The sequence below is a fragment of the Rhipicephalus microplus genome, chromosome 1 (genome assembly GCF_043290135.1).
Source record: "Rhipicephalus microplus isolate Deutch F79 chromosome 1, USDA_Rmic, whole genome shotgun sequence".
Classification (NCBI taxonomy): Eukaryota; Metazoa; Arthropoda; class Arachnida; order Ixodida; family Ixodidae; genus Rhipicephalus; species Rhipicephalus microplus.
Window position 1 is genome coordinate 182907609 of NC_134700.1, and position 21735 is coordinate 182929343.

The following is a 21735-nucleotide window of genomic DNA, read 5'->3' on the forward strand; positions in this document are numbered from 1 at the left end:
ATTAGCCTGCTACTCTGATCAGCGAGAAAGGGAAGATGACAAAAAGGATGACAAATGCAGTTTCTTGAAAACATATCTGCAGGGTCGCGTTGCACGCGCGAAATAGGGCGCTGACATTGTATGGGTTATCGCAGTTGATATCGAACAGCACGCTAATGAACTTGTTAAAAAAATTTTTCAAATTATGCTTTACCAGTGTTTTGTTTTTAATGAGGCTCTTTTTGCGTTAAACGCATCATATGTTGGCATGCTTAAAGCCAAGACGATTGAAGTTGAAGCGTGAGCTCCCTTATTCAGGATTGGTAAATAATTATTCCTTCTATGCGCGTATGCATATCTTTCAACATGGCGCTTATGTCTACACGTTCACACATTACACGTAACAACGCACGAATTTATATCAATGCATGACTCCAGGTACGCCTGCTGCTTGTCTTCGGAAGGTGAGCATCTTTATCGTTGTTGTTTATTTTGAGACTCGGCTCTGGGGAAGAGTAATATCATTTTGCCGATAGTTAAGTGCGATGCTTAACGCAATCAAAGCTTTTCTCGTTGCTACAAAGAAGAAAGCAATTAGGTGCCTTATGAAAAACGAAAACGAAATAACGCGCTCCTGTAAAATACACAGAAGAATGAGTAGTCACTGTCTTTGCTCACCATAAGCTCTATCACCAGGGGTCCGTATCCGCTGTGCAGAAAGCTGATTGTGAAGTTCTGGAGCATGTTGCTGTTGAGAAGTAAAGTGGTGGAAGAAATATAATGCGCAAGTGCAACACTGTGAGGAAGGAAGGAACAAAGCAGTAAGCAACGAGCACGGTGACGCGAGGACAAAACATGGCAGCAACGTGACAACCGTGGGCAGCCCGAAGAAAGCTTGTTTTCGAAAACGGAAATCCCATTATGCGTATTGTTATGGAAACATGCGGCGGTAATGTCAGGAGCAGCTGCTATGAGACTCGGTACCGACGCTGCGCTGATTAGATCTCGAATCTTCTGTCTCTCTTCTGTTCGCTTTTATGCGTTTTGAGATGCTTAGAGACAGCTTGTTGATTAGGTTATATATATATATACATTTCGAAATGTATAAAAACACTCTATACCTTCCCTCGAGTCTGAGTACCTGCTCATGCAATGCAAGCGGTACCTTCTTGCATTGCTGCCTTGCGCTGAGTAGCAGGCCAGAAAATAGATCCAGGCTGACCCCCAGCTTTTCTGCCACAATAAACATTTCTCTCTCTCTCTCTCTCTCTCTCTCTCTCTCTCTCTCTCTCCCTCTTTCTTGCACGTTCGAGTGAAAAAAGTTTTGAGCAGTTCATAGGGTACTAGTTAATGTTTTTTACCTTTGCGAAACGAACGTTGTTGACTACTCTAGGAAGTATTTTTTTTATTCGTATGTGTAACATTAAACTCTTTCTTTTTTCCATTTGCGTCAAATATGTGAAGGCCACTTGCACAACCAGAGCAAAAAATTGTTCGCACATGCTTATGCTGTTACTTGCTAGCTTGTTTTAAATAATCGTTTCATTATTAGTTTTCTGGTCCAATGAAAACCTGTTACCAAATGTAGTAACATTGATTTCCGCATCGTATTATGGATGCACAAACATTGGGATAAAATGATGAAAGAGCAACGCTATCCTTAGGCCAGTTACCGGGTTACCAACGCAGACGCCGTCATATAAGCGTGTTTACCCAAAGGACGCTCTGCGCTTTGTGCAAGAAAAGGGCGAACCATAAGAGAAATCGCAGGAAGACGGCATAACGGTAGGCTTATGAAGTGCAGCATGCCCCACATTTCTGCACACTGGCTTAACAGGCATCAGTCTAACGCTCTTTATACCACGACATATTCGTATAAAGGGTTAGATAAAAAAAGGAGGAACGCAAGTTGTACGTGCACAATGGGACAATCGCGTGATCAGTGTTTTTACGTAACCGGCCAAAGTGGCTGCTTTCACGGCCATTGCGGGCTCTTTCTGACTCACCGTATAACTGGGGCCTATTGCATCTCTTTTACTCCGGTGTGGCAGAAAGATAAGATGCGAACGACTCAGTGCAGACACGCTGATGGCGTCCTGAGTTTTGTTTTGAGCTCTTCATAAGAGTCGCCATTTACTTTCGCAAGGCTAATAGAGGGGCTTTTCAAATGGTACATCGCTCATTCACGAAGATTTTCAATTAAAACTTGTATTGTGATAGTACATTATGACTTGTTTTTTTATTTTTACGAGTGAATTGTAGTCATTACGAGTCTTGCAGTGATATTGGAATCACTTCGTTTCCTTTTCTTTGAATTGCTCTTTCTTTCTGAAAAAAAAGGTGCCTTCATAACTATGTATGGCGCAATACTAATGCTAATTTACCCTAATACTAATGCTAATTTTCCTTTTGTGGCTACTTGCTGCTATTACTTTTGGCAAATAATTAGCGCCCCGGTGCTTTAATTGAGATTATATATTGTTTCTAATTCTTTGAATGTTGCCATTTTATTTTGTGCGAATCGTTCAGTAATCACTATTATTTAAAAAAATGATTTACGTAGAGCCGGTTGCACACCTTCACGCTCGCTACGCATTCAGTGTTAAGGAATGAGGCACATATAATGCCGTTAACACTGGGCGACCAAATATTCCCCTCTCCCCTTAAAATAAAATAGAAAGAGGAAACACAATGAGGATTATGCATTGCAATGACATAAGAAGAACGGACTCGGCACACTGTGCACATACACAAACCACCGGCACGAAGAAGCTCACAAACAGCAACAAACGATGACTGCAGACTTGTGGCCAGAATACCCTTCCAGACCGGCACCCTCCTTCTCGCTCGACTGCTAAGTGAGATCTGTGATAGGCTGAAGCAATGTCATCTTTAACCTAAGTCGTTTCCACAAAACTAAGGGATGCGTTGGAGGGGAGCGCGAACTGCTTGGCTGGCGCTAGGAAACGTGAGAGTCGGAGATTACACTGCTGCAGCAGATCATAACTCTCACTCGGCAGTCTCGGCAAGCGAATGGGTGACAAGGAGACGGCCCGGTAAGGACGGGTAATGGCGGCGGGACGTCGAGCGAAGGTGTCGTCTCCGTCGCAAAGGTGGGGCCACGGTCGAGCGACGCCCCGGGGCGCGTTAACCGGCAGAAATTCAGCGACTCTGCGCTCCGTCATTTGCTATTTTCGCTGGGGACTGTACTCTGCGTACAACCTCGCGGGCTGCAATGTACTAAAACAACCACTTGTTACTGTACATCGAAAAAGGACGCCTTAAGCTCCCTTTCTACGTTATTACATTTTTTTCGCTTCTTGGCTAACCTTATCCTAGACAGTATTATAAATAGAGGCGTCCTTGCTGAGCAGTATTTATCTCTCGTGATGCTCCAATGCAAAGCGTAGTCGATGAATGAAACAAGCTAGAATTTATTCATCCTGGAGACAAAGTTAGGCTGGCAAAGGAAAGTCGCCAATCGGTTCTAGTAGAACAAAACCCTGATGAAGTACGCAGAAGCCACCGATGACCGAGCGACATCGCTGAATTTTTGTGTACTAACGCACCCCTGGACGGCCGTGTGAACTGTATGAAACAATTGCAAAGATGCGCGTGCGATAACTGTACAATAACGGGGAATGTGACGAGTAAGAAAAAAAACATTTAAGAAGGAAGTGGGAAGGGGGAGCCTGAGCGTAGAAAACTTACGAGGGGCCCAGGATGTATAGCTTTTAAGCTGGGTGTAAAAGGATGATAAAAAAATGACGATGTGCGAACGGCTTAGGGATCTGCGAATTTTGTCATCAAGGCCAGAACAGTATAGGTGCGAGCCGCGCCCGCCAGCGGCCAGCACCCGGCCGGGGCCCAATGGTGGCTACATGGCCCCCCGTAGATGCAGTTTACCGTCCACGCCCTTTGTAATCTTCCGCAACTAGCTTCCATACAAGTCCGGCCCGGCGGTCCAAAGGCACGTCGGTTGGGAGGGTCGTCCGTGATCTGGAAATCTCTTCAACAAAAGAAGAAGAAGACAACAGTCTGGCGAGCGTTGGGTTTGGGGAGAGGGTCAGACATCGAGTGAGTGATCCATCGGACATGTGGCAAAACACAAGGAGCATGTCGAAAGAAAGTTAGTGGATAGAAAAAAGACTACAGGAGAGACGCCCGCTATTGTAAGATTACACTGAACCGTGTAGTAGAAGTGGGCACAGAATAACTTTGCTGGATTCAAGGATCTGTGAGAAATGGTTGTACCCTTTTACTTATTCGCGAAGTAGCAACGAGTATTCTTGCATCACTAAGTTTGCGTGATGTTGCGATGGAAATAAATGCGGAAAGCGTGGCTTTCGGCCCAGTCATACTCTGCAATGCTTTGATGGTTGCTTGATGAATCTGTGCTATGAGCTGGCGCCACCCTAGCTCTAGAGTTATGCTCCTGCTTGCACTGCCGCGCCGCGTGCGCCTATGATCTGCCAGTCATGCCTGGCATTGAGAACACACTCACGTGGCGTGATTGCGCAAATGAGAGCAAGATTCTAGCGCCACGTTGACATCGGCTGAAAGCACAGGTGGCACAGATGCCCGCTGACGAGGCATATCGAAAATGGAATGTGCCAAAAACTATGCTTTCCGCAGCTTGCGTTTCTTTCCATCATGATAAAACGTTCAAAAGTTAACTTTTGTGCATTCTACGAAGCGGTTTTGCTAACAGATCACTGAATCGTGATTAGTCATTGTTAAAGCATTTTTACTGGTAACCACTTTAAATACCCCTTTTTTTTTTGCCCGAAAGCTTTTAAAAGGTCAGTTTATGAAGAATTAGCCTTGCTAGTGTAGGTTCCTATAGTTAAAATGTTAAAGTCAGTCTTCCTCGCCTCCAGCTGTAAATACTTTATGAGGACAAACGTACTTGATTTAGGCAAACACATGGACGTGGATGTGACCTACCTTCTGTTGCTGGACGCTTCTTGACTCGGGATGCGTGCGTGCGAGTGTAACCTTGCATACCTCGCGAAGCGTATAACAAAAAGGTCACCAAAATGACACATTAGGGAATCAACAACACAGGCTGTTGAAAGAGAAATCTTAAGCATCGCACACAACCGACAAACTTTTATGACGACTTATGCTGGTGGTTTAAACTACTTATATCCACCATATTTAGTGGACAGTTGTCGCCGTTAACTGCGTTTCCGAGGAGAAAATAGCCACGTTGCGTGGATTAATGTGCCTTACATGAAATGGGAGCAATGGCGTATACAGGTGCAATGCGACTGCAAGCGGCCTTTCATGGCCGGATTGTCTACCTGATGTCAGCGTTGGACGGGACGTGCGCTGATGAGTCCAGGAGTACCAGAGTCTTCTTGCGGTCCCACACGGGATCCCGAAGTGCGCAACGAGATTCGAGCGATGCCACAGCTGCCTCTAGGCAAACAGATGACGTGCACTTTCCGCCCTTGAGGTGACTTTTGCTCTTTCGTGACATGGCAACCAGGTTGCGTTGCTTGGAGCGAGCGAGAAGCTCGTCTTCATACGACGAGTCACTGCCAGATGGACTGTCGGCGGAATGCATGGCCCTATGCTTGGCTGACGCTTTGTGGTGCGGATCTTTGATGTGCTCCTTCACCTGTAACGAAGTACGAGATCTACAATTACTGGCACGTTAGCCACACAGGCGTGGTCGGGACGTCACTCTCATTATATTTTTGATTGGCATGTATGTATACGTCAACAACGCTGTTTTTATTCGATCATTTGGGTCGGTCTTTCTCAAGCACTCGGCAAGTGCGGCAGTATAGTATTGTGTAGTTTTTCTTCACCTCCCTACAATATTGCCCACTTGGGCGATGTTGGTTGCACTAATAAATAAATAAATAAATAAATAAATAAATAAATAAATAAATAAATAAATAAATAAAAGTGAGGCAAGCGATACCTAAGCGTTACAGAAAACTGTACGTGAACGGCTACATCATAAAACAGCGCACACACGCACTGATAAACGAAGGAGGGAACCAAGGATACGATGACGTGTCGTCGATCCTGTTCTTCATTTCTCTTCATGTGTGTGGGCTGTGCCATGATGAAAATTTCCGTCATCTTTTGTCTTCGTGTGTGTGCTGCTTTATTAGGGAGACCTACGAACTTGTCCAAATAGTTCCTTGCCAACGGCTTGTGTAGCACGTCGATAACTGTAATGTTGTAACGGTAGCATAGAGGAATATCGCTGTTTCGTACATTTGCAAAGTGTTTGTAGCCGAACCATGGAAAACGCTTTCACGGCCCCGATTTAAACTAGATGCCTGTACAACAACTCAAGGTGTCAGATGCTTGAGAAGCTGTCGCATAATCTTTGCCCACACGATTTAGCGGTGACGAAATAGCTAATAAAAATGACTCGTAACAGGGGGAAAGTCTGCACGACAACAAACTCTGACCCGTGTACACAAATAACCCCCCTAAATGAAAAATAACAAGGGCAGCTTGCACTTGTGGGGCAAGGCTGCAGCTACAGCTTGTGATCGACATAGCTTCTGGTTTTTTCAGGCTTGGCTAAGTTACTGCTAATTTTGGGCTAAATTAGTCTGACTAAATTAAAACTGACTTTATTAGTTTTAACCTAATTTGTCATGACCTAATTAGAATATGCTTGTTAGTTTGACCTAATTAGCTATGTCGTTATTCTTATTTAGACTTGAGTTCATTAGTCTTGAATGAGTAGGCGCTGACTTGATTCAGCTTGATTTAATTAGTCCTAACTTGACTTGTCTTGACTTCACTACTAAGAAATCATGGCGTTATTTGTCATCATCTAAATGGGTTTCATTTGGTCATGGGCTGACAAGTGCCGGTTTAATTCAACTTGGCTCGATTAGTTGTGTAATTATTACACTTGTTGTTATTAGTCTTCTTTAAATGTGCTGACATGACTTGGCGTGATTCGATCAGTCTTGGCATAGATACACGAGGTCTAATATATCATGACTTAGTTTAGTTAGGCCTAACTTTAGGTATGCCCTAATTAATCTTGGTACAATTAGCTAAGTCTTAGCATATCTTCCCTTAGTTAGCACAACATTGATTAATCAGCTTAGCATGAGTGGGGTAATTTAGCTTGATCTCTAGTCTATCAGTAATTGTACTCCACACCGTATAAATTGGCACACGTGTTTCGAAAGCGAACCGAATGAAGTGCGTGCCGGTTCATGATGACAATTTCGGTTCGCACAACGCGATGCAAAGAAAAGCTTAAAAAGACTGGCTACTACTCAGGCATAAATAAATGTTTGTCGCGACAATGAGACGATAACATGTCCATGGTAACCATAAAGATATCATTTCATCAACAAGTATGTGTCACATAAGTTTCACAAAGCCTACTGCTCGCCACTGGTCGACTAATAATGAACAGAGCGACAGTTAAAGGGGTACTGACATAAAATTTTTCACTTAGCGCTTTTTCGTGTCAAGTGATAGACTGCCTCCGAGAGCGCAAGAAGTTCACCGGTAAGCGTGAGTGCGCCACTAAAAAATGATTTACAGCGTGCTTTTAAACGCTAGTTTCAGTTCTCACGGTACCCTGACGTCACGACTTGGCATAAGCAGTGCCACCTGGTGTTAGTGTAGGACTGCAGTGAGAAGTGGTTGCGCGGCAGTTTTAGTTTACTTTTATTTACTTTTGCGGTACGATTGTAGAGGCATGCCAGCCGTTGCGCTGCATTTACGCCGGCATGCAGCATTGCTTGGACGGCTTTCAGATGGCGTCGACCCTGTTCGGCGCGGACCTTAGATGCCGTGTGCCTGCATGGCTCCCTGCGAAGGACTGGGGCACCTGAGATTACTGGGCGCTTATGTTTTCTTGTTAATCCAGGTCAAAGGAACTAACCCCTACGTGGCCGCCAAAGGGGTAGGGATGAAAACGTCATTGTGACGACCTCCTGATTGCTTCATGGCACTTTCGGCCTCCGCATGAATGAACCTTTTCCGGGATCCAGCATGGCAGTACGACCCCTCGCATCCTTTGGCTTATGGACCGACGGTGTGCTGCTCGCGCGCCTAAAACGCGCCGCCGATTCAAGGTGGCGTGCGGTGCGATATAGTGGGATCGCAGTCGACCTTTCGTCAAGGTCCGGCTGGCTTCTGGTAGCTCTCGAAAGCGGGCGGGCTTGCGACACCTGAAAGCGTGGCCGAGGTCGCAGTAAACGGGCGCTTGGTCGGCGCCTTTGATGAAAGCTCGCCCTGGCATGCCTTCGGCTATTTCCGTGCTAATCCTTTCAAACGAGCTTGTAAGCAGAACCACGTGCGGAGAGCCAGGGGTTCCACTTACAACGCACCGGGGACAGGCGGATTACTGTCCCGTCGGCAGTAAGTTGACGTGTTGACAGGGACGTCCTTGTTATGGCCGCAAATCCCAATACGCGTACTTTCAAGTTTAGATTGCTGTGCGCCCACTGAGCTTGCCCTGGCCTCTATGACTTTTGTTTAACTTTTAAAGACGATAGTCTTTCTTGGGGACCTTCGATACAAAAATTTTTGTCTGTCTGTCTGTCTGTCTGCCTGCCTGCCTGTCTGTTTGTCTGTCTGTACATTTGTCTGTTTGTCCACTTTTAACAATACCCTAAGCGGCACCAAAGTGACCAAACGATACTCCAAACGGCCGACCCCATCCTCAACGTCTACCAACATTGCTCAAGGTTCAGCGTTCATACCTGTGCGATTGTCAATTAAAAAGCAATTATTGTCCACATCTGAGGCACAATAACATGACAATATTATGTATGTGTATTTTTTACCAAAAAATGTCATACACAAGTAATTCTAAGGACCGTAGCGTTTATCACGCTGCGCTGACCATGCCACGATTGCGCGAAAAGGCCATTGTATCCAACGCTTTGCTAAGACGACACGGTGGTGGCACCTACCGGTCGCCTTGCGCTCTACACCTTATCACCTCAGAGACGGGCGCACACGCCGTGCGCCCAGTTTTCCAGGACAACTGCAAGAGAGCGCTGATGTCTCACGTGTGACGTGGATGATGCGCTCGCTCGCCACCGCTGCACGCTCGAGGCACTGTAACGCAGCGCCTCCAGAATAACACTCACCAATTTTCTTGCACAGAACATCAAATAAACGTTTCTATCACTCTCTCCAGACGCAAGACTATCATCTTTCGACGATATTTACAGTGGAACATGCAGATACGGGGCCCAATTTTTATTTAGATTTTGGTTGTGTTATCTGAAGCGAGGGCATGAGCCCTCACACGTATACGAAGGTGGCGTCCTTGTGGCGGGTTCTTGATTGACCGAGTGTACTGTCCTATCAGAGGACAAACAGGTGACGATTCGCTGAGAGTTGTATAAGGGCGGAGCATCGAGGAAATAAGAAGCGGCTCTGGTGTTCCGGCAAGCGTCCAGAACCGAGCTTAAAGTGTTAGGCACAATTGGCTCTGCCGAATCCCGTAGGGTAACCTTACAGATGGTTCATTTCCAAAGTGCTTTCTTTTTCTCAACTCGCATGTCCGCAACTATGTAATATATTCTGTACAGTCTCTAAATATAAGTTTTCCTCAGCCTCACTAGAACTTCTCCAGCGTTTTAACTTCGACTTCGAGTGACCAGCAAGTCAATCGCCGCTATTTGCATAGAGGCAGTACGTTTCTTTCCCCAACTTTGCTATACCACCACAGGTGGTGCGTCTCGGGCGCCGAATGGAAAGAGTTGGTTTCGCAACATCAAAAAAAAAAAAACCTGAATTTTACTCGTAGTGTGCGCACGCACAAGTTTTCGTGACGTATCCTCGTCCGTGCGCCGCACGTGTGGAAACTGTGGCGGCAGGAGGGCTCAACGTTGGGTTGTCATCACTTTCAGGGCCCAGATTTTTCGTCTACGATTCGAAGTCGGTCAGTAACTGCATTTTGAACGTGTGCGCGCAGCAAACAGAGTAAACTCCGCTAGGTTGGCGTCCAGTTTCCGCCTCGGCCCCCGCTTGCCTCAGAGCCGGATCTGACCGGAATCGGTAGAACTTTCACCTATGGTCCTTTGTTTCACTCGCGCAAGACAATTCATGGGGCAAAGTATTGGTGCTATGACGAAAAATTCGAAATCAGCTGGACGATTCATTTGTCCTCTGATAAGCGTATATCTTGTATTCGAGTGCACGTATACTATTCCAGACTCCGTTATCTCGGTTCATAGGTATGCTCGGTGACAATAGAGGCTTTTAGCTCGTAGGTATACTTCTATACGTTAACGTGTTGCCGGATACCGGTTTGTGTTTACCGTCGCAAACCATAAATCCTGATGCTAACTGCACTTAAACTATATTTAACCCAGATAGGATTAATTCACCGCTGTGGCAAAATCACGAGACGTTTCTTTATCTTGTACAGCATCCTCGTATATGCGCAAAAGGGTGAAGAAATACAAGGTTATTGCCACGATAGTGTCGACATCTCGTGACACTTCGTGAAACTACTGTCATCAACATGTTGGCTTACGGGTAATGTTTTAGATCTGAAAATGATTACCAAGGCAACTGATTCCTAATAACGCCACTGCGTGGTTAATACGCCAGATGTACAATGCATAATGTTTCTGCAATAACAATTTTGTGATTTTCTGGTTCATTTCGTCCCTGCTAGATGACGCCACCTATCCCATCGTGGGGGGGCTCACACATTCACGATTTTGATGTTGTAGGCCATTCTAGCTTTAGTAATCGGGCTAAAACATTGTAATCGCTATTGGTATTCGCACTTTGGTTTCTTTTGACTCGACGGCTTGAGTCCCCGCAATGTGAATATCCCGAGTCCCTGTGGACGAAAGTAGGTTTGCGAGATAGGGCCGCAAACGTAAAGCCTATCTGGCGGGTAGCTTACGCTACGTAAAGGTTTACGTACCGTAAAAGGCGTCGTATATGTGCAGATTATATTCGGTACCCGGCAACAGAGTAACGTAAAGAAATATATGTACAAGCTTAAACCTCTTAGGACCGCACGGCGCGAGCAGATGATCAAGACGGTGACGGGCGAGGAGCCATTTTCTTTTGTTTTGGTGCTTGACGTCATCACAACTTGCCAGACTGCTGCGTGAAGTCACCAGGATTAGTACTGTGGCTGACTTCAAGTTAGTGTTGATATAGGTGGGTGCGCCGCGAGAAATTTGATATTAATATAAAAAAATAAAATGTCTTATCAGCGTTTTATAGGCATCACACTTGCTCAGAGCCGTCCCATTATACAGGAGATTTGTATGGCAGAGCAATCTCGCCTCCGAAAAAAAGGTGTCGGTACCCCTTTAACCGATGAAAACACGGTCTTTCTAAATGATCTCGCAAACAAAATGAGCGCCATGATATCCGCAAACGTCCTATTGAGCAAGATGAGCGTGGGGAGCCCTACTTGCCTGATTTTCTTCATCAGACGATGATGAGTGGCCGTTGGATGACGATGTCACGTCCGCGCTGGCGCGGCCACTGGAGGAAGACTCGTCCCGGCGGAGGTCTCCTTTGTCGCGGGGCGACAGTGATCGGCTGTTGTTGGAGGAACTGGTGAAGTCTGAATGGCAGTAGCCGGAGTCTCCGGCTGTTGATTGCGGCCCCCCTCCAGGTGCCTTGGCGTGGCCACCGCCGGTCGTCACACCGGCGCCACCAATGCCGCCGGCAAGCAGGTTGCATTTGGTGGCGCCGGACCCGCCACACGGCTGCCCCTGCTGCATCGAGTCGTTGCTGCTGGCGTGGTGCACCGAGTGCTTCGACGTGTTGCTCTCGATGTCGTCCTCGGAGCTCTCCGAGTTCGATGGCGAGGTCGAGATCAAGTGCTGCAAGTTTCCCACGTCCTGCAGGCGAGGTTCGCAAGCGCCTTAGGGTGCCGCGTTCTGCACCGCGAGACCGCCCTACCCTGCTGTAAGCATGCTGCAAACGTGTCTATAGAGTACACACTTTATCGTTCTTCCTTCAAGGTTTAGGGCAGGCTGCAAAGACCATGTATGTGTGTATGTATGTATGTATGTATGTATGTATGTATGTATGTATGTATGTATGTATGTATGTATGTATGTATGTATGTATGTATGTATATATGTATGTATGTATATATGTATGTATGTATGTATGTATGTATGTATGTATGTATGTATGTATGTATGCATGCATGTATGTATGTATGTATGCATGCATGCATGCATGTATGTATGTATGTATGTATGTATGTATGTATGTACGTGCGTATGGTACAGGAGTATTGCACGTATAGTGCAATACTCCTGTACCAGCAGTCTGTAAAGCACTCTGTTCCCCATATACTAAATAAGTTCAAGCTCACAGAACAGCAATTGCGTCTCCTTTCAAGTAGTGATATATTAAACCTGTTTGTATAAGGAGCTATAAACCCAGAAAAATTGCACCCAGTAATTGTAAATGCATGAAATTTTAAGTGTACCCCTTTCTGTTATAGCGTCTTATTTTGGTTGCCTTTTTTCCCAATAATTGTTTGTTTGTAAACACCCAAGTGTGCATCTATTCTGTACTTCATAAACAACCACTAGAATGTTCTTTTCTTTTCTTTTTTCTTTCAATCATACGTGAGCACCGTATGGAGTTTGGTGTGCCATTGTTTCTGTTGCCTTGTACAAATGGGAGGTGGGGCTAGTCAAGCTGCTATAGCGCAGCTTTTTTCCTACTTTCCATGCCACAATAGTTTCTTGTTTGTGTAAATCACGGTGTATCGTTGTGGTGAAATAAATTTCAACTTTCAACTTTCAACATACTTGATGCTGCACGTTCGTTTAAATGTTGTCATTGACGCTCCGAATGCAGTGGTATGTAAGGATGTAGTATGTCATTGCACAACTGTGGAGGTGTCTAAGGCTGCTTTAAATGAAGCGGAGGCTGTCGAACAAAAATATCACGTTTTTTTCTGATTCTTACAATATTTTTTTTTCATTTGGAACGTGGGTGAGAAAGTTTGGTTTTTCGTTGTATGCACGTTTTATTGAATAAAGTGCGTCAATAAACACATTTCTCAGAGATGATGACATTTTCACAATCTCACGAGATTTAATGGGCTGTCTTGCGTGGCTCACATGAAGTGTTTGGCGTCGTGTTCTATACTACACTGTGGGAATTTTTTAAAACCCATTTGAACTACAAGACAGTTAATGAAGCCAATAAAAAGGCGTTGGAAAATAATTGCAAATGAAATTTACAATAACGTGCAGCAAGGGTCCACGTGTATTTTGGCCTCTAGAGACAAATTTGGTTGTATTGACTTCCACCAGTTGAAGAGGGCTGCTTATTAGCCGTTTGAAGTGGACTGAACTCCACCCGGCCCCATATGTATGCCATGCCTGGAGGTTATTAAGGCAAATGTCCAAGTCTGCTGTTACCTGTCGTTAGCTCACTGGCAATCAGAGTGGTAGATCAATTTTTTTGTTAAAATAGAAAAATAAACAAACAAGATCATTTGGTAAGATTCACGGACTTTATGTTGTTGGTTTTGATGTCATATTTGGTGTGATGAATTTGCTGAAGTTTATTTGACGCATACTTTTTCGCAAGGTTCAGGAAGTGCAGGGTGATATGACGTTTCATGATTCATTAGCTGTGATCGTCTTCTACGGGTAATAAAAGTAAATTAAGTTCTCAATTTTATTATTATTTTGCAATGCCCTACCATCAGGGTAATGAAAGACAATAATTAACACTCACTGTGTTCTGTGCTATCGCAACAAAATATACACCAGGTTTATGACTCACCTGGTCCTTGTACAGAAGCGCTATGATTTGAACCACGACGACGGCCCAGTTCACCTGAGATAAATCGTGAAAGAAAGCACATTGAAAATTTTCAACTTGCCGATTTTTAAATGCAAATGATATATTTCATCAGCAGTAAATGCCAAACTCAAGAGAGAGGGAGAGACAAATACATGAAAAGTAAAAGGCAATGAGGTTAACGTTGTAGAAGAACCTATTGCTAAGGCACGTTGCCGGGATAGTTGGTTGAGATTCATCATTTTCACTGGTATAGCGCACCACGACAAGGACACACACAAAGGAGAGATGGACACACACACACACAGCGCTGTGTGTGTGTGTGTGTGTGTGTGTGTGTGCATCTCTCCTTTGTGTGTGTCCTTGTCGTGGTGCGCTGTACCAGTGAAAACCCATTGCTGCACTGCATACGGCTGGGAAAATTGAAAGTTAAAGCTGCAGTGCTCGTGCTCGCGAGAAGTACAATGTCGAAATACTCGTCGCTTAAGCAACTCGTGCAAGTGCCTTTATATCAATACTCTAGGTTCTATAACTGATCAAATGAGGTATTTCTCTTTATTCAAGGCGCAGCAAGCCAACTAGCATCGTAGTAGAGTTATGTGACATTCGTAACTTATCACAGTGTTTATGACGACACATTTCCAACCTAGTTTTATCTTTTGTTCGTTTATCGTGTTAACTTATAGACAATAGACAAGAGTAATTTTATCGACCTGGTTGGTAAGCGCTCGACGCGATCACACCACACGAAAAAGATAAAGGATTTTAGCTGTAAAACAGACACATTCAAAAACTCCTTTTTTCCGAGGACAACGCGTGAATGGAATCGACTTCCATCCAATGTAATTGATTGTACTACACTAAATTCTTTTGCTAAAGCATTGTCAGATTATCTGTAATTTTTTCGGTATCTTGGTCGTCACTCCGCTTTCCTAGTATCGCGACTTCTGCAAACTGATATGTGATTGTGAAACAATAATGTTGTTCTGATGTTTTTTTTTCTTTTTTTGTTGTTGATGTTGCGTGTGTCACATTGTAGCTCTGTTTTGTTTAGCGGTGCACCTCGGTCCAGATTTCTCCTGCTCTTTCCAGTCATGTCTTGTATATTATTAATAGTTTTTATCAGTGTAGGTCTGGCTTGGTACCAAACAAGTTGTTAAAAGTACCTGCTGTCACTTTGTTGATTGCGTAATTGTATATTTTTTTGTTTTTATTTTGTTCCCGCTCATTGTTGCGGTTGTTTTGTGGACGTATTTGCGTATGTTCTCGTATTCTTTTATTTGTTCTGTCCGCTCCTGCCAAAGGCCTTTTTTAAAGGCTGGCAGTAAATCTGAAAATAAATAAATAAATAAATAAAACTTTTGCGAAATATTTACCAGCATTTATTTTACCAGCATCAACCTTTTATATTATTATCCATTCACAGCCTCTACATCAGACGTCGCTAGTCGGCGCTAGCAATTTGGTAGCATGAAAGCGTAAAGAGTCATCCATTCAACACAGGAAATTTTCTCAGAATTTGCTTTCTGGTAAACAAGAAGCTTTTCTTGTATAGCTGCATGCCCTTCCCGGATTGGTAGCATTCTTTCTTTAGTGAATGTTTCTTTCCTGTGCTGGTATGATTTGGCCTCATTTCTGTGCTTTTGAAATGAGATGTCAGTGTTTAGGCGATATTTATGAGGTACTCAACATAACCGAACTATAAAGGCGAAATTCGGAGTAGTACAAAAATATACCATATGTTAAAGATGATCGTATATGAAGACATTCAGGGCAAGTATCGCAGCGATATTGTTACGTTTGCGTTCTTAAGCCTTCTTGAAATAGACATTGAGTTAGCGAGTGAGTGAGTGAGATAGATAGATATATAGATAGATAAATAGAGAGATAGATAGACAGATAGATAGATATAAACAGACGTACTAGAATCTACAGAATGAGACTAAAAAGTATCACGTAGGCTTGATGGACCTTACCTTGTAGACGCTATTCAGCATGAGGATCAACACACCGTCAAGTCCATGCACGAAGAGGTTCCTTTTTATTTTAGGTACCGGAAACGAAAATGAAAGCATGGCAAGAAAAAAAAAGTTAGTATCGGCTAGCGAGGCACGCGCATTCTGCAACAAAAGAACTGGTCACCGAGAAGCTTGGTGGGGCTATTGGAAACACCTTACCAAATGAGCTTGTTGTGGACGCTCAGCCAGTCCTCGAAGGCGTCCTCGGTGATGCCGAAGCGCGACGACTCGGTCTTGTCGGGCACGTGCAGCAGGTTCCTCATCAGAACTAACGAATTGCTCAGGCCTTCGAGGTCGTTTTCAGTCAGATCTTTTGGCTCCTGATCCTTTACCCGGCAGCGAGACACAAAACATAGAGGCTTCGCTTTCGCCTCACCACGCTCTCTTCCGCCACCAAGCTGTTTTCACTGTCATCAACGTATTGTCTCTTCGCCTGTTCACACATCTCAATGCATGCAGTACACTCGCGAACTTAAGCATAAAAAAATGGCAGGCGGGATGGTTGCACTTGAGCATAGTGTAGGGCGAGCTGCAAGTGGTGCTATCCGTCCTGGATTTCGTGTGTCCCTCCTTGTCTGAGCCTAACTTGTTTATGATGAACGGAAACAGGCGTGCAAAGATAGACGCTGGAGATCAGATCAGAACCACAAAAACGATCTCTTCTCTACGATCCATGACTGTATCCCCACTTTGTTTTATCATATACCCATGCGAACTAACTCAAAATATTGTTCTCCAAGCCATCTTATTTGTTTCTTAAGTGATGTCTCGAATACAGTCGCGATTGCCAACCCCAGGGTATTAAGAAACAGGCGACAGCATCAGGCTTTTCCTAGACTCTGTAACTGGTGGGACGGCATCTTAAAGCCCCGAATTTTGCTGACTAGTCATAACCATGCATATTTATAGGCATCCAAATATTATAGCCGGCATTATTTTGTCGCGGTAGAACATGTTGAATGAATGAATTGGGATGTGACGCTCTTTCAAACTCGCGAACATTATCGGTGAACAGTTAAGGTGTTGTCGCGTCAACCATCACTTGCCTGTACGTCTTGAATTGAACCACGTGGTCATTCTGCCAAAATACTATAACATAGCGTTTGGTTTATAGGGGTAGAAGCTTTAGTTGTCTGGTTTCTACGTTTTACTGTTTGTGATGTTTGTGATAAAGGCAGAAGAAAAAAAAAGGAACCTTCGTGATGACTGTGAATGATGCGTCAGCGATCTCGTTACGCGGTGAGCGAAAGAAAAAAAAAACATGAAGAATTGATTTACAATAAAAAAGCATATCGGCTTTATTTTCTCTTACAGAACTCTGTACTAATGAACTCCAAACTTTGGAACGTTAACGTGTTTGTTCCAGTAAGTAACAAACCTACTAAAACATCTTTCTCAAGCAACTATATCAACTATATAGCATGCTTGATGAAGCCACTGGTTTGCGACAAATGTGTTTCTTGTGCTGATAAAACACCGCCGTACTGGTAAAATACCGCCGTAAGTAAAACTACACGCCTTCTCACAAGAACTTAGGCGTGACAAACTGAGAAAAGTACACAAATACAAAACAAAAGTTTTGGTTACTAACCCATAGTTTGCCAAGTTTTTCCACGAGTGGAACCTGTGAATGGGAGTGGAAAAAAGTGTAAGAAATAACGAACGATAATTCACTGAACTAGCGTGCTCGTGCCAAGCCCAACGTACAAGTGAAAAACTATCAAAGCACGTGCGAAAAACCTGATTCCTAACCTCTGTCCCACATACATACGCACAAAAAATGATTGGAGTAGTTTCCTGGTCCTGATGAAATACTAAAGATAATTGCATCGAGCTTCAAGGGCAGGAACAACTGCGCATTTAAAGATGATAAAATCACCCATGAAAACTTTACAAATGTGAAAACTTGGTCATTAGTATTGAAAGTGTTTCTCTGTGAACTGAATATTGAACTGTATAGTGTTCGTAAATTTTCTGGATGGTGCCTTTCCGACAAACGCCTTAATGTAAATTTTCAAAACTTCTGCAAATACAAATTATAACGCCTTTGATCCTCCTAGCCTGTGCTAGCTGTTTTATGACGTGGAACGTGCTCGCCTCGTTTTTTTAGAAGCGAAGTTCTTCTTAGTCTCACCTTGTCCTGCGTCAGGCGTAACTGGCATTATCAGACAAATAGATAGAAAACAGACGGACATATGGACGGACGAACTGATGCACGAATGAACGCATGCACGGACGGACGGAAGGACAGACAGACAGTCAGACTTACGGGCGGACGGAAGGGCGGACGCTTCGCCCCACTCACCATCTTTTACTCCGTGGATTTTCTGATTTTTTTATTCAGTGTGCGCGTTGCAGCGTTTAATGTTTATCACAACTAGATATCGTGACATGCGTTTCGGACATGCAGTGTTATCGCCGTAGTGCGTCACCTGCAGTAGCTGCGTCTACTGAGCCATGCCTGCTCCCAAATGGGACAGCTAGTGCTCTGAACCAATGCACCGTCGTCTGAACAAGCTCTCTCACTACATGCACCGCGAACATCACGTGGAATCAATGCACGCATTCACACTCGGGAAAGGAAGACACACGCATCCCCGTATAATACAGCGTCTGGGACAGAGTGAATTGTACAGTAACGTGCGATGTCATTAGAGATACGCTAGATAGTTTCGAGACCAAATGAGCACGGTACTAACCGTTTTCATTTTGGCCTTGAGAACCCTCATGATAGTCTCCGTGGAGCGAATGTCCAGGAAGGAACGCTTGGTCTCTAGAAGAAGCATGTGCAGATTCTGGATGGCGTCCATCGCCGTCTTGTTCTGGAGGGCCAGATCCATCGGGATGAGACATTCGACAGGCGTTGTCAGCCGGAGCAGCACCCTGTATGATGCGAAATAAAGAACAGAGGTTTAACACGTAGGGCACATTCAAACGTTCACATAGTTTCCTACGCATTTGCCTAAGGCAACTCGAAGGCGAAAGTCATAATTTTCTTCTAAGTTGATTGTAGCTGTCCTGACAACTCCCCTCCCCCTCTTTTAAAACCGTTCTGCACCCAACGTGGTTATCTTGCATTGCCTGCGGATTCAGACGCCTCTCGAAACGTTCTGGTCGACGTTTTGCATGGCCCCCGTGTCCTTCTACCAAGAGACAATGTCATCTGGATGGACATGGGCCGGGTACGTAGCACGTAGGCAGGATAACCGCTGGCCATTACGGGTAAGTGACTGGATTCCCAGAGACGTCGAACACACGAAGGGGACAGAGAGAAAGTTAGGTAAGCCTATGAGATCAGAAAGTTTGCATGTATAACGTGGCAACGGAAAGCACATGACCGGGTTGATTGGTGGATCATGGGAGAGGCCTTTGCCCTGCAGTGGGCGTAATCAGGCTGATGATGATGATGATGATGATGATGCCATGTGAGGATGTGCTAATACGATGCCACATTAAGTGATGTCTTAGTCACGTCATGATGACGTCACACCTTTTTGGCAGCCTGCAATGTCCATAGTGACGTCATAGCATAATGGCGCTTCTCTGAACCGCTTGTGTTGACGCCAACGCCGCGACCGATGCCGGCGATGGTACTTTTCATATTTGATGAGCGATCTCTTGCTTTCGCCTGAATAACTTGTTGCAGTCACTCGAGCGTCGTGCTGAGGCTGATTGTCATCAGCCTTCGTCCCGACTTTGCGAGCAGGGTCGACTTGCCTCTTCTGCAGTGCGTTACCTTTTTAAACAGAAATAATCCAATGACGTAGTTCCCGAAAATTCAGTGCCAGCACGAAAGTAGTGATAAGTTTGTAAAGAAATGAAAAGAGGTTTATGAGGTAAACGTTCACAACAAAAAGAGCAGGTATTGAGAAAAACGAGTCCATAAACTAACTCTTGACTTTTAACTTTATTCTACGCAAGTGTGCTTTCACCCAAGTGCACCGCGAAGATATATACGAAAGACCGCATTATCCTTTCTCGAGCAGTGTTCATATAAGCAGTACGCGGAAGAAAGTGCAAGTCCGCGCCTCACACTAAAGAAGCAGAGCACTACGTGACTCAGTACATGCGAGACGCATGACCTGGATATAGCGAGACCGTTCGCACGTGGACCGATGAGCACGTGTAAGGCAGGGCACGTGGAAAAGATGGCACGCTTCTTTGCCCGGCTCAACGATTGCCCCTATACGTTCCTTCCACGCCTCATTTTTCTGTGCGTACACTCTCTCTTTTCTTTACTTGTACGTGCGCTTCTTTCTTTTTTTTTCTGTCCCTTAGTAGTGAATGGGCTCGCTCGAGCACTATTCGTTGCCTAGCGTATGTTCTTACCCCCCTTTTCTTTCTTTTTGCGCAAGAACGGGACAGGCTCAGAATCCGCTGCGGGTGCTGTTGCGCAGTAGCTACGATAAGCTTTGTTTTTGTTTTTTTGAGCGGGTTGGGTGGAGGAAGGGCGCACGCCAAAACAATGCACTCAGTCAGCACCCTCTGATTGATTGATTTGTGGGGTTTAACGTCCCAAAACCACTATATGATTATGAGAGACGCCGTAGTGGAGGGCTCCGGAAATTTTGACCACCTGGGGTTCTTTAACCTGCGCCCAAATCTGAGCACACGGGCCTACAACATTTCCGCCTCCATCGGAAATGCAGCCGCCGCAGCCGGGAATCGAACCCGCGACTTGCGGGTCAGCAGCCGAGTACCTTAGCCACTAGACCACCGCGGCGGGGCAGTCAGCACCCTCTAAAAATTATTCAGGCGTTTTCACATCCTCGTTTACCCGTGGGTGACGTCACGCCAAGTGTTTGACAGTGACGCTTTTTTACTGTCGGACGCGCGAAAAAAAAAAGCGTCTAATCAAGCTATCCCTTGCAAGGATTTCACGCCAACAGTGCATTCGAAGGTAGAAATAATATAACATTGCTTTGTCCGGCGTGTGAATCTTTGTTCTTAGCTGCAGCAGTTGTTATTGTCGAAAGAGAATATTTTCTCGTACCTAATGAGAATAGTTCAACACAACATTGAAGAAGCATGCATTTCTCGTGAATATTTACTGAGCAGTGAGGTGCGTTGGCAAACTAACAGTACTAAGGAGGATATCCTTCTCACAGGATAGTTAAAATACCTTTTGTTTTGCTCTTACTGCCATAAACTACGCCTGGTTTGGTCTCTGTGTTTTTTCTTTCCTGCATATTGATGTGTGCAACCATCGTCCGATGGTTATGTAGCAAGTTACTACGACAATAAAAATGGCATTCCTTTGATGCGATGTAGGAAGTAAAACTTGAACAGTCATCAACAAAAAAATGTAATTTCTTTTCATTGCACATGTAGAAACCCGCCTCCGAAGTTGGTGTCACGCGTGTCATTTTGCCGTTTCTTTCTTTCTTTCTTTGAACGACTTCATGCGTATACAATAGTTAAATAATTATGAAGGAACAGCTATTTGTAGGTTATATCTACGCCTAGTTTGTTTCCAATGTAGCGCATTTATAACAGCCGCCTTTTTTTCGCACACGCCGGTTTAAAGCTTATTGGTCGGTCGCGGGACCAAATCTTGGCTGTGGCGGCTGCATTTCCGATGGAGGCGAAAATGCTGTAGGCCCGTGTGCTCAGATTTGGGTGCACGTACAGAACCCCAGGAGGTCAAAATTTCCGAAGCCCTCCACTACGGCGTCTCTCATAACTATATGGCGGTTTTGGGACGTTAAACCCCACATATCAATCAAAGCTTATTGGTGTCCTATGGTTAGTTTTTACGGGAGTGAAACTACGTGCAGAATGCTTCACTTGTGCCTGAGAAAGTTTCTCAAAGGCATGATATAGTACTTTGCATCCATCACAGATTTGCATGATTGACTACCATTCCTGCTGCTTTGTCAACTTGTGAACGGGGTCAGGACCTCGTCAAGCTCTTGAGCTTCTAGTCCTGTACTCCACCTTATCTAAAGGAAAGAAAATGATTGAT

General features: G+C 44.7%; 1 protein-coding gene across 1 annotated transcript in view; it reads right to left on the reverse strand.

Annotated features, from left to right (window-relative positions):
* Positions 1-21735, reverse strand: part of tim (timeless) — a 132774-nt gene that overhangs the window by 24210 nt on the left and 86829 nt on the right. The window contains exons 5-12 of the mRNA XM_075888753.1: positions 18470-18653; positions 17362-17394; positions 15930-16096; positions 15729-15789; positions 13735-13788; positions 11385-11816; positions 5286-5605; positions 658-727 (exon numbers count right to left, since the gene is read on the reverse strand). Of these exons, the coding sequence (XP_075744868.1) occupies positions 658-727; positions 5286-5605; positions 11385-11816; positions 13735-13788; positions 15729-15789; positions 15930-16096; positions 17362-17394; positions 18470-18653 (1321 nt within the window). The remainder of the gene's footprint in view (positions 1-657; positions 728-5285; positions 5606-11384; positions 11817-13734; positions 13789-15728; positions 15790-15929; positions 16097-17361; positions 17395-18469; positions 18654-21735) is intronic.